The 17,886-nt window shown below is 41.1% G+C and overlaps 2 protein-coding genes across 8 annotated transcripts in view; both read left to right on the top strand.

Moving 5' to 3' along the window:
• Positions 1–17,886, top strand: part of HERC1 (HECT and RLD domain containing E3 ubiquitin protein ligase family member 1) — a 205,222-nt gene that overhangs the window by 91,418 nt on the left and 95,918 nt on the right. For 6 of the 7 annotated variants that reach the window (XM_054041856.1, XM_054041858.1, XM_054041857.1 and 3 more), the window contains exons 22-25: positions 2,410–2,581; positions 5,784–6,090; positions 7,678–7,798; positions 9,027–9,078. In XM_054041856.1, coding sequence (XP_053897831.1) covers positions 2,410–2,581; positions 5,784–6,090; positions 7,678–7,798; positions 9,027–9,078 — 652 coding nt within the window. The remainder of the gene's footprint in view (positions 1–2,409; positions 2,582–5,783; positions 6,091–7,677; positions 7,799–9,026; positions 9,079–17,886) is intronic. The other variant, XM_054041859.1, reaches the window with a different exon arrangement.
• Positions 12,466–15,000, top strand: LOC128844280 (myb/SANT-like DNA-binding domain-containing protein 7). Its single transcript, XM_054041862.1, has 2 exons — positions 12,466–13,649; positions 14,468–15,000. The coding sequence occupies exons 1-2, from the start codon at positions 13,211–13,213 to the stop codon at positions 14,530–14,532; spliced, it is 504 nt and encodes a 167-aa protein (XP_053897837.1). The 5' UTR covers positions 12,466–13,210; the 3' UTR covers positions 14,533–15,000.

Genomic DNA, 17,886 nt, shown 5'->3' with positions numbered 1-17,886 from the left:
GCAGATTCAGAATGTATCTAGTTTGAATGTTCTTTCACCTTGCATAAAATCAGTAAGTTTGTTTTCTCTTTAATAAAAAAATTAAATGAAGCTATTTTAAAATGCAGTATAGTTGTAGCCATGTCGGTCCCAACCTTGTCACTTTTAAAAGGCAGGCATCGTGTGCTTTTTTGTGTTGTGAGGCTGTGGCATGCGGTTCAGGAGTGTTCTCAAATCATCAAGTATTTGTAGTAACTTATCCACCTGACAGTAAGTAGCAATTATGAGTTGGAGAGAAAGGGATATGTACACCATGTTATAGCCTCCAACCCATAGATTAATACATTTTAAGGACAGAAGGGACCATTATGATCAAATAGTCTGACCTCTTGGGATAACACAGGCCACAGAACCTCACCCAGTAATTTCTGCATAAAGCTCATAACTTCTGTTTGAGCTTTAGTGTACCCTTTAGAAAGATATTCAATCTTGATTTAAAGACTTCAGGGGATGGAGAATCCACCACATCCCTACATAAGTTGTTCCTGTGGTTAATTACTCTCAATTTGCAACTTACTTCTAGTCTGAATGTGTTTAGCTTCAGCTGTGAACAGTTGGATCTCTTTATGCCTTTTTCTGCTAGATTATAGAGCTGTCTACTATCAGAAATCCCTTCCCCATGTAGGTACTTGTACAGTAGGCTCAAGGTACTCTTAATCTTCTCTTGGGTAAACTAAATAGAATTTCTTAAGTCTCTCACTATAAGAAATATTTTACAGGTCTTGAATCATTTCTATAACTCTGTTCTGAACCCTTTCCAGTTTTTTAACATCCTTTTTCGATTGTGAACACCAGAACTGGATACAGTACTCCCATAATGGTCTCACTAATGGGGTTTAGAGATGTAATACCATCTCTCTGCTCCTACATGATATTTTCCTGTTTATGCATCCGAGGATCCTGTTTGCTCTTTTTAGCTGTAGCACCACACCACACTGTGAGCTCTGGTTCAGTTGGCTATCTACCATAACCACTAAATCCTTTTCTGTATTGCTGCATTCCAGGATACTGTCATACTGTTTAGAGTTTTTAAATATTGGTCCAACATTAGCTTTTCCCCAGTCCTTTAGAACTTCTCCAGTGTTCCAAGATTTGTTTAAGACCAACATTAATTGTTCAGAGAGCTCCTCGTCAATATTTTTGTACTCTTTGGTGCAGATTATCTGGTCCTGCTGATTTTAAAAATGATTTTTAATAGCTGCTATTTAAAATCCTCCCTAGTTGCTGATGGAATTGAAAGTATTTCCTTATCACTGAAAGATGTGAATATATCATGCTACTTCTTTCCATATACAGAATAGGAGTATTTATTGACTACTTAGTTTTACCATCCTTATTTATACCATTGTTAGGGATTTTGTTTGCTCCTGAAACATTTAAAGAATTCCTTATTGTCCTTAACCCTACTGGCCATAGATTTTTCACTGATGCCTTTAGTTTCATTTATCAATTGATTGTTTGTGAACTGGTAATTTGTACTCATTGCTATCTGCTTCCTCTGTTTTCCATGTATTATATATATTTCTTTAATTGCTAATTTTACTTCCCTTTTTAACCAGGGTGTTTTTTAAATCAAAGAAGTCGCCTTATGTGATTTCAGAACTGTAGGTGTTTTGGGACATCTAATAAAGCCTTCTTAAGGCCCAGTTTTTTCTTTCATTCAGTTTTGTTGATGATTGTTTTCAGCTTTGTGAAACTGGCCCTTTTAAAGTGCAAAGTACATATATAATACTAGTCAAGGCTGTGTTCTATGGTTATCATTATCTCCCTGCTATAGTCTTTTTTCATATCCTAAAATTGCTACATTTTGTGTGTGTGAGATAAGTTAACATCTGATTTTGCAGTTCTATGTGTGTTTAACTTCCTAAAAGTGAATGGAAGTTTTGTCTATGTAAGAACTGCAAATTCATGCTCTGTGAATGTGAAGATAAAATGAGTATTTATTGGATGTAATTTTAAACCAACTCAAATATTGGCCATAGAATGAAACCTTATAAGGATCATATGCCATTTAAAGTGAGAGAACTCTTCCCAATAACAGCATGTTGATGCTATGATGTTGAAGTTTCAAAGTCTGACTCTTGAGCCTAAAACCAAATACCTCATTGTACTACTGCATATATACAAAAGAGCTAAGTAACAGTTTCTATAGAAAGCATCACTCTCAATTTCCTAACTTGTATGTATTTAAAGTCTTTGCCATAATATGGCATTAAAGTAGTTTTCTGCCTTTGATGTTTGTCCAACTCAATATACCAATTAATGCCTTCTCATAGGAAAATCATTTTTTTGTTTAATATTTTTTCAACATTACAGTTTTTCATTTGGTGAGAAGTGATTTCACCATGTAACTTAAACAACTTTGTCTAGATGTCAGAAAACCAGGAGTCTGCAGATATTGATCCCCAAGAGCATTCTTTTACTCGGACCATTGATGAAGAAGCTGAAATGGAGGAGCAGGCAGAGAGAGACAGAGAAGAGGGGCATCCAGAACAAGAAGATGAAGAGGAGGAAAGAGAGCATGAAGTCATGACAGCCGGAAGTAAGTAGACATTAAATGTAGGAATGCAATTTCATGGTTTCTAGAAAGGACTGTACATTTGTTTAACAAAGGACAAATTAAAAATTAATCTAGAAGTTTTTACTTCAGACATCCAAAATGTCATTGAGTTTATTTGTGTAAAATTTTAGTGTATTCATTGGGTCAAAATATAAGCAATATTCTGCACTTTTTAATAAATGTGTGTGCGCGTATATAATATACTTTCTATATGTATATGTATGTAGTAACAGATTGATTTTAAATATCTCTTATTCTAGAGTTTGGAATAAAATTTATTGTTGCTAACATTGGATTGGTTTGGAATTTACTGATGTTGTTGAATGCCTGCTTAATCAGACCTTTGTAAAGTTACTAATGTATGTTTTTCAGTACACTTCATATTTGCACCACCACCTGTAAACTTCATGGACTGTCTAGATAATTTGTAATTGTTGATATTTAAATATGGCTTGCAAAGAAAATTGCCAAATTCCTTCAACTTTGGTAGTTTTTGCAGAATTGGGTCTTGTACCCAGGCTAAAAGGGATATTCAGCCTGTTAATTAAAATATTGTGTTTTTTCCTCCTTTGATGAAGCCACATCTAACCATATTAGAATCATAGAATACCAGGGTTGGAAGGGCCCTCAGGACGTCATCTAGTCCAACCCCCTGCTTAAAGCAGGACCAATTCCCGGACAGATTTTTGCCCCAGATCCCTAAATGGCCTCCTCAAGGATTGAACTCACAACCCTGGGTTTAGCAGGCCAATGCTCAAACCACTGAGCTATCCCTCCCCCCACCTTGGATATTTAGGGGCTAGTTTCCATATCAGTGTGACATTCCCAATATGCTCTATGCTAGTGACTTATTCCCCTCTCCTCAGGGAGGAGCCTGCCAGGGCTGCTACCCTGACCAAGGGGTAAGGAGAACCTGCATAGAAAACTGCTTCATTTCTGCTCCAGGACTTAACTTTGCTTGGGGGGCGGGTCTTGGATAAGACTGTTTTCTAATTTCTGTAGATTTGTAATGACTGAGAGGCCTGCCAAACGTTTGGTAGAAGATTCTTCCCAGTGATCCAAAGCTAACAAAAGCCTAGGCTTGTTTTCCTAGAATCAGGCTGAAGCTATAAAGAGACCCCATTGCTACCAAACCCAGAGCCATAGACCCACCAACAGGGTCTTCCAGCTTGCACTGTAGAGGGATATAGAACTAGACTGGGCCCATCATTTCCCTTAGAAGAACCTACTTGTTTTGGTTTTGCTCCCACAGCACAGGTAGACAGATTAGGGTTCTTCTTGGTTTTAAAATAAAAAAAGCCCTGTAATTGCTAGACTTCCCATTAAAAGAACCTTCAAAACACGGAGCTTGGACTATGAAAAGGACCAAGCTTATGGAGGAAAGTGAGACCACAGAGTAGTATTTCCTCTCTGGAGACAAATCTGAGATTTTGGTCTCAATCCACACAGCTCTAGAGATGTGATTAGGAAAGAATGTGAATAGCCAGCTCATCCCAGATGATTAGGAGAGATGACCTGAAAATTATTACCAGGTAAAGTAATTCAAAACCTGCTATCTAGCTACCTAAATTTCTTTCTTCTGTGGTAAAAGAGCCACAGTCCCTTCTGAAAGGGAGTGGGGGAAGTGGATTCATGTCTCCAGAGGAATTTTGAAGCTTCTTCAACAACCTTGACAGCTTCGTGTGTATCTACCCAAACAATATTAGCATGCTCTACCCGAACAATATTAGCATGGACTGATGTATTCCTGAAGATCAGGAATTGTTATAGTCAGGTGGTCTCTCTCTGTAAGATAATTCCAGTAGCAGTTTTTGTTTCCGAAGCATTGCTCAACTCTTTCAGATTTTTTTGCCGGAGCTCTGGGTTTCACCTCTCTTACTCAGACACTGTTGTCTTCAATTCTGGAGTGGTGATACTACTATCCTCTAAATATTTGGGAGAAAGATTGTTTGAGAAGACCGTAGCAAAGTGACCTCTGAAGAGGAAATCCAAAAAGAAATTGGCATCTGCCAAATGATGCTGGAACTGCTACAGGCAATATGGGAGAAGAAAATAGTCCTTTTGTGTCTCCCACTGAAATAGAGATATGACTGAAGGGAAAGCCATTTCTCCAGAGGAAATGAACAGACCAAAAATCAAATGACCTCGAGAAGATTTTACAGGCTACCCCACTGCCAACACTAGTTCTTCTGCATGACTGCATATCCCCCAGGTGCATACTGCTACACAAATCCCATTGGTTGGTCTCTGGATCTAGATTTGATTGAAAATTGGAAAGTTTCTTTCTTACTGAAAATTTCTTTTTTCCAAGAATTCAAGTACACAGATGTTGACCAACCAGCACTTGTTTTGGTTAGGCTGCAATTTGGTGTGCATTGGAATTTGGAATTTGAGTAGGATGTATGCTCTGCAGTAAGTTTCACCAGTTTATTGTAAGAATTATAAATATTTAGTTGGAAGCATTTTCTCTAATTGTCATGCTCTTCTAAGGGACATGGCTAACCCTGCACTGCCATTGATGGACAGTGTTCTAGTCAGAAGCTAGCATGCTTAAAAAGCCAGTTATTACTTTTACTTGGTAGCATTTGTTCCTTATTTCCTGACCCTAACATTATAATCCCAGGCCATCCTTATACAGTACCATATAAACAGATTTTGTTCTCTAGGAGGTTTCAGCTGTTTGTTTATCATAAGCACAATGCATCCAAGGAATAGCACACTGACAGTGCCTGCTCTGATCATTGTTATATGGGATGTGTTTTCACCTTAAAAAAATAAAATGTGAGTTTTTAAATGGCAGTGTACAAGCTTTCCTGTTTATTCTGGCTCTTTGAAGGTATTCAGCGGAATGAAAGAATTTTGATCATTCCCTTTCTTGCTCCGTTTTAAATAATTAGATTGCAGTGCACTGCTGAAGGAATTGTTTAGCAGCATGCCAGATTTTACTATTCCCTTCATTTTAAATTTAACATAGTAGATGCTAGACTAAGTAATTAGTCTATATTTGTTAACTTGTTTTATAGATTTTTACTTGTTAATGGATCCTTTTTTTTACTGTTAGGAAAAAATTGTTATATTTTCCACTTGTCAATGCCAATGTTTGGCCTAAACTGAAGATGACGATTTTATTATAATTTAGCTTTGCCTAGACGTTAAGACCTTGTTTTTGTGTTGCATGTTACAGAAATATTTCAATGTTTCCTATCAGCCCGTGAAGTAGCTCGCAGTCGGGATCGAGATAGGATGAACACTGGAAATGGGACTAGAGTTGATGATCAGCCTCCTCAGTCCCAACAGGAACGAAGAGTTAGCACAGATCTTCCGGAGGGTCAAGATGTGTACACTGCTGCATGCAACTCTGTGATCCATAGATGTGCCTTGTTGATCTTAGGAGTAAGCCCTGTTATTGAAGAGCTCCAAAAACGAAGGGAGGAAGGACAGTTGCAGCAAACTTCAACTAGTACACCTGAAGGGATTGGACTCATGACTAGGTGGGATTCATTAACTATTTAAAGTAGTTAATTTTCCTCTACTTCTTTCTAAAAATATTTATTAAAATTTAGTCAATAACTCTTGAAGATAAACTCAGGATATGACAACAAAGAAAAAGAATTCAAGGGTTTAGATAAAACAACACTGATGTTTGGGTTCAGAGGGAAAGTGGTGTCTCTCAATTTTTCATAAAAGAACCCAACATGATACGGGCAACCTAGATATAGTATGATATACTTGAAACAGCTTGATTTTTTGAAATTGAGTATAGCTGTGTGGACTCATCATAATGAAACCCAGATCATCTAGGATTTAAAATAATTTGATTTGTTGAAAAATTCATATTTTCATTAGTTTGACAAGAGTTTTTGTTTTGTTCTTTGTTTATAATTATTATATGTATTAGGGTTTTACATATAGTGTTAGTTAAAGATTACACTGCTTATACCCAAAATGTGGGGTTTTAAAAGAAAGTAATAACATAGACAGGCCCTAAAAACCTAATATGAATAGAAATGTTTTTCATGATTTAAAAAAAAAAAAAAAAACTAAATATTTCCTGAAAAACAAAAAACTTTGTTAGCCAGATGCATGAAAACCAGAAAGGAAGGCAACTAGTTTCATTGTCTAAATTGCAGTGAAACAGCGTGTGACGTAAACAGTATAAATTCTGGTAGTCAAGTGTATTTAAAAAAATATTTAATTTTAATAATCTAAGGTATTGCTAGTAACACAGATGTAGGTTTTTTTTAATCTATCTTGATTTTGTCCTTCTTAACATCTGTCACACTGCTCAGTAGAGTTATACTGAAAGCCTCTCAGTATTTTTAGCTTTTCTTAGACTGTTTCACATTTAAACTGTATTTAAACTGAAATTTTAATAGAAATTTATAAGGAAGACTTTTTAATTTCAGTTCCATTTTTATTCTTTTTGACAATTTGCTTGGAGTCCAGCCATCAAAACATGGGCAGCTGTGTCTGGTGATGGTGTCAAAGTGGCTTTCATCTTCAGCATATTGACCTTAGGATTCACTTAATGGGTGGGTCTTAAAAGAATATAGTGCCTTTCCTTGTCTGTTGCCATGTCCCCTCTGCTAGAAATCTAAGTGTTTCTGCATACCACTGTATGTAACGCTTACCGAAGAACTCAGGGAAATCAGTCATCTCAGGTTGCTATCACATCTGCTGACCAGTAAGAGTGCTGAGGAGCAATAATGTATGCTAATAGAGGGTATTAGTAAACACTTGCAAGCCCTTTCACATCTTATTCCTGTCCCCTTTTGGCCTTGAGACAATCCTGGTTAGACTTCTCCCAAATAAAGCTGTGTTGCCAGCTGAATCAATATTTGACTATCAGTGCCTACTTTTGTCTGATATAAACATTAATGGTGATACAGGTAGGTAGTATACACACTTTTTATGTTTATATACAAAGTTTAGTTTTTGAATATTATGCCCTGAAATTAATATTTGTAGCAGAGACTTTGTACAACAACTTATGACTGATAATTTACTTTAGTTTTGCATTCTACAAAGAGCATTTGTGAAATAATTTTCTCTTTTATATGTGTATGTTTGTGAGGCAGGAGTGAAAGTCTTACTGCAGAGAGTCGTTCAACCCACTCTAGTTCAAACTATAGGCTGATCAAATCGAGGAGTGAATCTGATTTATCTCAGCCTGAATCAGATGAAGAGGGTTACTCACTGGTAGGTAAAACTAACTTGATGTTTTATACAGTTTCAGTCTTACATCTATATTTTTTCAGATATGAAAGATATCTTAAACATGTGCCATTTTGCTTAGAAACATTGTGAATTTGCAGTGGATATACAGAGGAGACCACTGCAAACCACCTGCATTGCTATTGGGGAAACAAATGATTGCACAAAAATGAACTTAAAAATGATTATAGGTTAGTTTAGGTTGTTTCATTGTTGTTCATGAGTAAGGCTACATTTTAGTCATGGTTATTTTTATTAAAAGTCATGGACAGGTCACGGGCAGTAAACAGAAATTCATGGCCCATGACCTGTTCATGATTTTTACTATATACCGCTGACTAAAACTTGGGGGTGGTGGTGCTTGGGGGCGCAGCCCGGGAGGAGGGTTGGCGGGGCGGGGCTGGGCGGGCTCCCTACCTGGCTCCTGAGCTCCACGTGCTGCCTCTGCTCTGCCCCAAGCCCCGGTTCTGCAGCTCCCATTGGCTGGGAACTGCAGCCAATGGCAGCTGCAAGGGCGATGCCTGCTGACAGAGGCAGCACATGGAGCTAGGCACTGGGTGGGGGAGCCCCCTTACCCCCTCCAGGTAAGCACCGCCTCGCACCCCAATCCGCAGCCTGAGCCCCCTCACACCCAAACTCCTGCTGCTGGGGGTGGGGGGAGACTGCCCCAGCAGCAGCCCGTGCTCCTGTCCTGGGGGCTGCCAGAGTTGCTCAGGCGGCCCCCAGGCCTGGCACACCAGCCACTGCAGAAGTCACGGAAAGTCACAGAATCCGTGACTTCCATGACCTCTGTGACAAATACGGAGTCTTATTCGTGAGCAGTATTTACACAGCCAAAGCTATGCCCTACAGTTTTTTTCCCCCAAAGGCTTAGAAATCTTGTTAAATGAAGAACTGGAGTATTCTGAGGAACGTGTTTTTTAGATTTACGTCTTACAGACTAACATACTCATGTGGATCATGAAGTTTTGTTAAGAGTCTTTCCCTATTTTTTTTAAGTTATGACAGTTACAGTAATTATTTCTTCAGAAATGTGGTGTGTTCTGTCATGTTATTAAAAACTCAGATTGTTTTAACTAAAATAAAATGCTTTGCTTTGTCTCATTTCACTTAGTAGTGAAAAGCTTTAAGAAAGCCTAAATCTTGAGATACTTTTTTTTGTTGTACAGTTAAAAAGAGAAATGAGGTTTTGTATTAATTCTTTTAAATCTAGAGTGGAAGACGAAATGTTGATTTGGATTTGGCATCCTCACATAGAAAGAAGGGTAAGTTTTTATTAATATATTGGATATTGGTGTAATCTAGTATATTTTAAACTTGCTTTCAGTGTTTTTAAAAGTATTTTTAGATTCACATGAAATAACTTGTTTCTGAAGTATCATATATATGATCTTAGCTCATTAGAATGGTTCATGAAAATTGTTCTCTTATTTTAAAAAAATTAGAATTTTTTAAGTCTCTTAAGAATTACTATAGACCATAAATAACCACTCTTTGATCATATCTTTGTGTGGCAAAGATGTGTGGTTGGTAAGTTCTAGAGCCCACTGTATATATCTTTTCCTCGTGGGATATTTCTTAGGAGCTAGTGAGAGCTGTTGTATTAATTTAGATGCACTATAGAGGATAAAGGTGTTGGCACAACTCAATTACTGTCCAATGTTAAACAGTGTTAAACAAGGTCTGGGGATTGATATACAGAGTCCTCAGCCTGCTTAATACCGTGCCAAACACATTATAAAACTCAGACCAAGCTTAAGAAATTTGTTGATTGAAACACACAAAAGGAAAACAAAACAAGGTAAAAAGCATTAGAACTTAAATTGATTGTTTATCCAAAACAAACTTAATCAAAACCTATCAAAGTCCTTTCTGGGGACAGTGAATATTGGTTAAAGTCTCTTATGCAGTCTAACAGTCCTTTCTGGTCGAGGAGAAAGTTCTGCTGTTCAGTTCTGAATTGAGAATGATAGTCGTTTTCCTGCCTTAGACAAAACAGACAGACACAGAAGGGAGAGAATAAATAGGACAGTAAAGATGGGGGAAATATGGATTTTGTTGATGATCTCAGGATATAGGGTGGCTGCTCAGTCACAGATGGGATGCTTTGGGTTGGTAAGTTGATCATGACAGCTATGGCTGTGGACGCCAGCTCACCAACCTCGTCAGGGACATCATCTGACTGGTCTGGTCAGGTCACTTTCCTTCCCTGGTCCTCAGGCTGAGCAGAGCTGGATGGACCATCTCATCCAACTGTGCTGGCACTGTGCAGTACGGCTGATTTCAGGATCCAGTTAAAAACTGAGAGAGAGCAGGATAGAGGTAGGACAGGAGGAAGATAAGGAGCAAAAAGGGGCACCTGAGGGAGGAGAAGACAGCGGGATCTAAGGTTGGCATCTTTTCTGATGCAGCGATCATGGAATATCAAGGTCTGACGCCATGGCAACAATCCTTCCATCACAGCAGCAGTGGTGATAAAAAGTTCTTCTCACTGTTCTTCCTGAAAGTATCTTTTTAAGGCCTTCAAAAAGGAGTGATGAATGAAATAGCCCATCTCATTATTTTCTGGTCCTCTTGTTCACCAGTTAAATTCAAAGACTGTTTAGATTATATCAGTAAATATTTTGTTTAAATTAACTCAGTCTTTCTCTCTCCTTTTCACATCTTTTCTTAAACAGTTTTATATAATAGCTCATTGTGACAATTCATGAACCTTTATCCACTTTTCACAAGTTGAGCTTACAATTAGGATAAATTTGTATGTCCATTTATTACAACATGAATTCAGCTGTTTTTAGAGAGTTTTCTTTCTACTTTCATTCACTTTCTGAAACCAGCAAGAAGAAACTGATGGGGGATGTTCATCTATCTATCATAGTGAAGTTCTCTATCCTGATGCTTATAATGGATTTTTGTCATAGAATGCAGTTCAAAGCCTTCAGAACTCTAATCCAGAAGATGAATGGCACTTGATTTGGCAGAGGGTAGGAGGGCAATTTTCTGTTTACTATAAATGTAAGTCCAAGTACGTGACCCTTCTAGTTGATATATCAGTCTGAAGAATCTTAATGGTTTTCTTTTCAAGACTATCAAAGAGTCATCTTGGAAGTAATGGAGGGAGCAAAGCATATGTCTTGTCTTTAGAGCGGGAGGTAGGGATGTATGTGTCACAAGAGTGAACAGCTGATGCTAAAATAATTTGAGTTCAGTGTTTGAACTCTACTAAGGCTTGGAAACTAACTTTGTAGTTAAGATGTATGTGGAGTTTGGGGAAGCTTGAATATTGTAGAGAGATTAAGATAAATTTTAGTATTCTTCTGGTTAGTTGATAGCTCTTTCCTAGTTATGAGGGAGACTATTTAGAGAGATCATTTGTTAGCATGTGAGGGTTAGATGCTTAGGGTACGTCTACACTACCCACCAGATCGGCGGGTAGTGATCGATCTATTGGGGATCGATTTATTGCGTCTAGTGTAGATGCGATAAATCGATCCCCGATCGCTCTTCCGTCGACTCCTGTACTCCACCGCGGTGAGAAGCGGAAGCGGAGTTGACGGAGGAGCGGCGGCAGTCGACCGCGCGCCGTGAGAACACGAGGTAAGTCGACTTCCGCTACGCTATTCTCGTGGCTGAAGTTGCGTATCTTAGGTCGATCATCCCCCCCCTACCCCCCCAGTGTAGACCAGGCCTAAGTGAGATAAGACTCATAACTGGAATATTGGCATAGATGGGGATGGCTTGATCAGGAAGTAGAGGCAGAAGAAAAAGGGAGTAAAATATATACAAGAATATATACGCTTGTTCTGAGGTCCAGAAGGAGGTCAGAGGCAGACCAGTTAAAAGCCTCTGGGTAAAGATAAAAGGGAAAAAACAGGTGATATCATGGTAGGGGGTCTAACTATAGAATACCAAATCAGGTGGATGAGGCACTTCTGAAACAAATAACAGAAATATCCAAAACACAAGACCTTGTAGTAATGGGTGACTTTCACTACCCAAACATCTGTTGGAAAAGTAATACGGAAAAATGCAAAATTTCCAATAAGTTCTTGGCATGTATTGGGGACAACTTTTTGTTTTAGAAAGTGGAGAAAGTAACCAGGAGGACAGCCCTTTTAGACTTGATTCTGACCAACAGGGAAGAATTGGTAATGAATCTGAAAGTGACCATGAAATGATAGATTTCATTGTTTGAAGAAAAGGAAGGAGTGAGAGCAGCAGAATAAGGACAATGGACTTCAAAAAAGCACTCAGAGAACTGGTAGATAATATCACATGGGAAGAAAATCTAAGGGAAAAAGTTCAGGAGAGCTGGTATTTTGTCAAGGAGACATTATTAAAGGCATAACTGCAAATTATCCCGATGGGAAGGAAAGATAGGAAGAATAGTAAGAGGCCAATGTGGCTACATTAGGAGGCTAAGGAAAAGAAAATCAAAAAGGAATCCTACAAAAATTGGAAATATGGCTGAATTGCTAAGGAGGAGTACAAAAGAATAGCACAAGCATGTAGGGACAAATTCAGAAAGGCTGAGGCACAAAATGAATTACATGTACCAAGAGACATAAAAGACAATAAGAATAGGTTCTTATTCTTTTAAATTCTTTTAAATACAAGAGAAGCAAGAAAAAGACAACAGAAAGTGTCGGTCCTCTAGCTAGTGGATAAGGAGAGCTAATAACTGATGACATTAAGATGGCTGAAGTGTTCAATACCTATTTTGCTTCAGTCTTCACTAAAAAGGTTAATGGTGACCTAGATACTCAACACAATTATTATTAACAACAAGGGGGAAGGAACACAATCCAGAATTGGGGGAAAATAGCTTAAACAATATTTAGATAAGTTAGATGTATTCAAGTCAGCAGGGCCTGATGGAATTCATCCTAGAGTACATGAGGAACTAGCTGAAGCAATCTCAGAAATGTTAGCAATTATTTTTAGAACACATGCAGGACAGTTGAAGTCCTAGAGGACTGGAGAAGGGCGAAAATAATGTGTTTATAAAAAGGGGAACAAAGAGGACTCAAAAAGAACGAGGAGTACTTGTGGCACCTTAGCCCTGGTCTACACTACGAGTTTAGGTCGAATTTAGCAGCGTTAGGTCGATTTAACTCTGCACCCGTCCACACGACCAAGCCTATTTTGTCAACTTAAAGAGCTCTTAAAATCGATTTCTGTACTCCTCCCCTCCCCTCGCTGGGTCGAATTTGGGGTAGTGTGGATACAATTCAACGGTATTGGCCTCCAGGAGCTATCCCAGAGTACTCCATTGTGACCGCTGTGGACTCACTCTCAACTCAGATGCATTGGTCAGGTAGACAGGAAAAGCTCCGGGAACTTTTGAATTTCATTTCCTGTTTGGCCAGCGTGGCGAGCTGATCAGCACAGGTGACCATGCAGAGCTCATCAGCACAGGCGACCATATTTGCCAAAATTTCCAAGGGCATGATGGACAGAGGCTACAACAGGGACACACAGCAGTGCCGCGTGAAAGTTAAGGAGCTGAGTCAAGCCTACCAAAAAATAAAGGATGCAAACGGTCACTCCGGGTCAGAGCCCCATACATGCTGGTTCTATGATGAGCTGCATGCAATTCTAAGGGTGGCCCCTACCACTACCCCACCACTGTCCATGGACACGTGCAAGGGGGGAGTCTCGTGCAACAGGGGTGAGGAGTTTGAAGATGAGGAGGAGGTTGAGGATAGCGCACAGCAGGCAAGCAGAGAATCCCTTCTCCCCGGCAGCCAGGAACTGTTCATCACCCTGGAGCCAATACCCTCCCAACCCTCCCAAGGCGGGCTCCCGGACCGTGAAGCCAGAGAAGGCACCTCTGGTGAGTGTACCTTTGTAAATATAATACCGGGTTTAAAAGCAAGCGTGTTTAATGATTAATTTACCACGCCAAGCCAGTAGCAAATAGTCTGGAATCATTGCAAAACAAAACCTTGCAGCGAATGGGCCCGGGCTTTGGTGGCATTCAAGCAACATCCGTTCTTTATCTCTCTGTATTAGCCTCAGGGGAGTGATATCATTCATGGTCACCTGGTTGAAATACAGGAAATTTGTTTAAGGGGACATTCAGAGGTGCCTGTTCCTGCTTGGCTGTTTGCCTTTGGCTGAAAATAAATCATCCCTGCTGTTAGCCATGCGGTGGGGGGAGGCCCGTTCATGCTGAGCTGTTTGCATTTGGCTGATAGAGATCTTCCCTGATATTAGCCACAGAGTGGGGGAGGGGTGTGTGTGAAGTGATCATCCCAGAGAATTTGGGAGGGGGGGTTGGATTGTGCTGCACATTCACCCTAAAACCGCAGCCCCTCCTTTTAAATGGCCAACTCAACGGGCTTTGCTTGGTATGGGAAAGGAGGGTGCTCCTGTTTTGAAACCGTTCCCACATGTTATGAAGGTTGAAGAAGCCGAAACCCTTTGCCTTACCATGGCTGCCTGCAAGCCGAATTCTGTTGCCCAGCCAAGTGTGTGTGATGTCTCACACCAAACCAGTGGGCACTCAGTATAAGAGGCAAAATGCGACCTTGTATCAAAAGCACATGTGCTGTGTAATGTGAATCGCTTGATTCAGTGTGAAATAGTCTTCCCTTTGTTCTCTAAAATATATCTTTTTAAATACTACTCTCCCTTTTTTTCCTCCCGCAGATGCAAATGTTTCTATGCTCCCTCTCTCATCTCCATCCCAGAGGCTAATGCAGATTAGAAGGTGAAAAAAACACACTCACGATGAGATGTTCTCGGAGCTCATGCAGTCCTCCCGCTCTGAAAGAGCTCAGCAGAATGCGTGGAGGCAGACAATGGCAGAGTCCAGGAAAGTGTTAAATGAACCCGATGAGAGGAGGGAGGAGCACGCTGAGAGGAGGCAGGATGCAATGCTGAGGCTAATGGGGGAGCAAACTGACATGCTCAGGCATCTGGTGGAGCTGCAGGAAAGGCAGCAGGAGCACAGACCACCGCTGCAGCCCCTGTATAACTGCCTTCCCTCCTGCCCAAGTTTCATATCTTCCTCACCTGGGCACCCAGCCACTCCACCCCAGAGGATTGCCAAAGCAACAGAAGGCTGGCATTCAATATGTTTTAAACTGTAGTGTGGCCTTGTCTTTCCCTCCTTCACTCATCCACCACCCCACCCGGTGCTTCCCTCCTCACCCACCCCTCCCTGGCTACCTTGCGAGTTTTCCCCCTATTTGTGTGATGAATTAAACAATAATGACTTTATTGCCTCTGAAATCGGTGATCAAAGGGTGGGAGGTTGGTTGGCTTACAGGGAAGTAGAATGAACCAAGGGGATGGGTTTTCATCAAGGAGAAACAAAGAGAACTGTCACACCGTAGCCTGGCCAGTCATGAAATTTCTAATTGCCCTGGTGTCTGGCTGCATGTAATTGGACACCAGGCGATTTGCCTCAACCTCCCACCCCGCCATAAATGTCTCCCCCTTACTCTCACAGATACTGTGGAGCACACAGCAAGCAGCAATAACAATGGAAATATTGGTTTCACTGAGGTCTAACCTAGTCAGTAAACTGCGCCAGCGAGCTTTTAAATGTCCAAATACACATTCTACCACCGTTCTGCACTTGTTCAGCCTATAGTTGAACTGCTCCTTACTACTGTCCAGGGTGCCTGTGTATGGCTTCATGAGCCATGGCATTAAGGGGTAGGCTTTTCAACATCCCCAACAGTAATTTTCTGGTCTGGGAAGTAAGTTCCTTCCTGCAGCTGTTCAAACAGGCCAGAGTTCCTGAAGATGGGAGCATCATGCACCTTTCCCAGCCATCCCACATTGATGTCGGTGAAACGTCTCTTGTGATCTACCAGTGCTTGCAGCACCATTGAAAAGTACCCCTTGCCATTTACGTACTGGCTTCCAAGGTGCCAAGATAGGGATATGCGTTCCGTCTGTCACCCCACCACAGTTAGGGAATCCCATTGCAGCAAAGCCATCCACTATGATCTGCATATTTCCCAGAGTCACTACCTTTGATAGCAGCAGCTCAGTGATTGCATTGGCTACTTGGATCACAGCAGCCCCCACAGTAGATTTACCCACTCCAATTGATTCCCGGCTGACCGGTAGCTGTCTGGCGTTGCAAGATTCCAGAGGGCTATTACCACTCGCTTCTCAAATGTGAGGGCTGCTCTCATCTTGGTATTCTTGCACTTCAGGGCAGGGGAAAGCAAGTCACAAAGTTCCATGAAAGTGCTCTTACGCATGCAAAAGTTTTGCAGCCACTGGGAATCATCCCAGACCTGCAACACTATGCGGTCCCACCAGTCTGTGCTTGTGTCCCGGTCCAGAATCGGCGTTCCACGGTATGAACCTGACCCATTACCACCATGATGTCCAAATTTGCCAGGGCCCGTGCTTTGAGAGAAGTCTGTATCCATGTCCTCATCACTATCGCTGTCGTCGCCTCCTCGCCTGCTTTTGCAGGTTCTGCACATACTGCAGGATAATGCGCAAGGTGTTTACAATGCTCACAACAGCAGCGGTGATCTGAGCGGGCTCCATGCTTGCCGTGGTATGACATCTGAAGGAGCGCAGGAAAGCAGAGTTGCAGCAGAATCAGATGACGATGGATGCCACGAGAATAGATATTTATACAGAACGACAAGAGGCCCTGCGAGGTGGATTCATGGCACCAGGAGAGCAGAGCTGCAGCGGAAGCAGTGGAGGACTATGGTTAGCACCGCGCACATTTCCCGAGGAAGAAGAACACGTACCCAGGAGCCCATGACAGACAACATGGAGAAATTCGCTATCGAGGCAATAGCTGCAGAGCAGAGTTGCAGCGGAAGTGGTGTATGACAGTGGTTAGTAGTTCTACTGCACCATCTGCTGACAGCAGCACCCAGGGCACAACAGTGGCAGTGTCGGTGAACTGAGCGGGCTGTACGTTTGCTGTGGTATGGCGTCTGCACGGAAAAAAGGCGCGAAACAATTGTCTACCATTGCTTTCACGGAGGGTGGGGAGACTGACAACATGTACCCAAAACCACCCGCAACAATGTTTTTGCTCCATCAGGCATTGGGAGCTTAACCCAGCGGTCTCCAAAGTGGGGTGCCTGCAAGAGGATCCTTGGGGGTGCGTGGCAGGAGGAGCGTTTTTTTGCTTCTGTGTGGCTGGGGGTGCATGCTCAAAAAAATTTTACTGATAGGGGTGCGCGATCAAAAAAGTTTGGAGACCACTGGCTTAACCCAGAATTCCAATGGGCGGTGGAGACTGCAGGAACTGTGGAATAGCTACCCACAGTGCACCACTCCATAAGTCAATGCTAGCCACGGTAGTGAGGGCGCACTCCTCCAACTTAATGCGCTTAGTGTGGACATACGCAATCGACTGTATAAAATCGATTTCTAAGAATCGACTTCTATAAAATCAACCTAATTTCGTAGTGTAGACATACTTTTATAGACTAACAAATTTATTAGGGCATAAGCTTTCGTGGGCTAAAACTCACTTCGTTGGATGCATGCAGTGGAATACAGTAGGAAGATACACACACACACACACACACACACACACACACACACACACACACACACACACACACACACACACACACACACACACACACACACACACAACATGGAAAAATGGGTGTTGCCCTATCAACTCTAACAAGACTCATCAATTAAGGTGAGCTATTATCAGCAGGAGAAAAAAAACTTCTGTAGTGATAATCAGGATGGCCCATTTCAAACAGTTGACAAGAAGGTGTGAGTAACAGTAGGGGAAAAATTAGCATTGGGGAATAGTTTTTAGTTTGTGTAATGACTCATCCACTCCCAGTCTTTATTAAAGCCTAATTTAATGGTGTCCAGTTTGCAAATTAATTCCAGTTCTGCAGTTTCTCATTGGAGTCTGTTTTTGAAGTTTTTTTGTTGAAGGATTACTACTTTTAGGTCTGTAATTGAGTGTCCAGGGAGGTTGAAGTGTTCTCCAACTGGTTTTTGAATGTTATAATTCTTGACGTCTGATTTGTGTCCATTTATTCTTTTGCATAGAGAGAGACTGTCTGGTTTGGCCAGTGTACATGGAGAGGGGCAGTGCTGGCACA

Source organism: Malaclemys terrapin, chromosome 10 (assembly GCF_027887155.1).
Source record: "Malaclemys terrapin pileata isolate rMalTer1 chromosome 10, rMalTer1.hap1, whole genome shotgun sequence".
Classification (NCBI taxonomy): Eukaryota; Metazoa; Chordata; order Testudines; family Emydidae; genus Malaclemys; species Malaclemys terrapin.
Note: the sequence above shows the minus strand (reverse complement) of the source record. Positions and strands in the feature narration are given on the sequence as shown.

Coding starts and splice junctions, on each gene's coding strand:
- LOC128844280 (XM_054041862.1), top strand. CDS start 13,211: ATGCAGAGCTCATCAGCACAGGCGACCATATTTGCCAAAATTTCCAAG. Junction 13,650..14,467: donor AGCCAGAGAAGGCACCTCTG/GTGAGTGTACCT, acceptor TTCCTCCCGCAG/ATGCAAATGTTTCTATGCTC.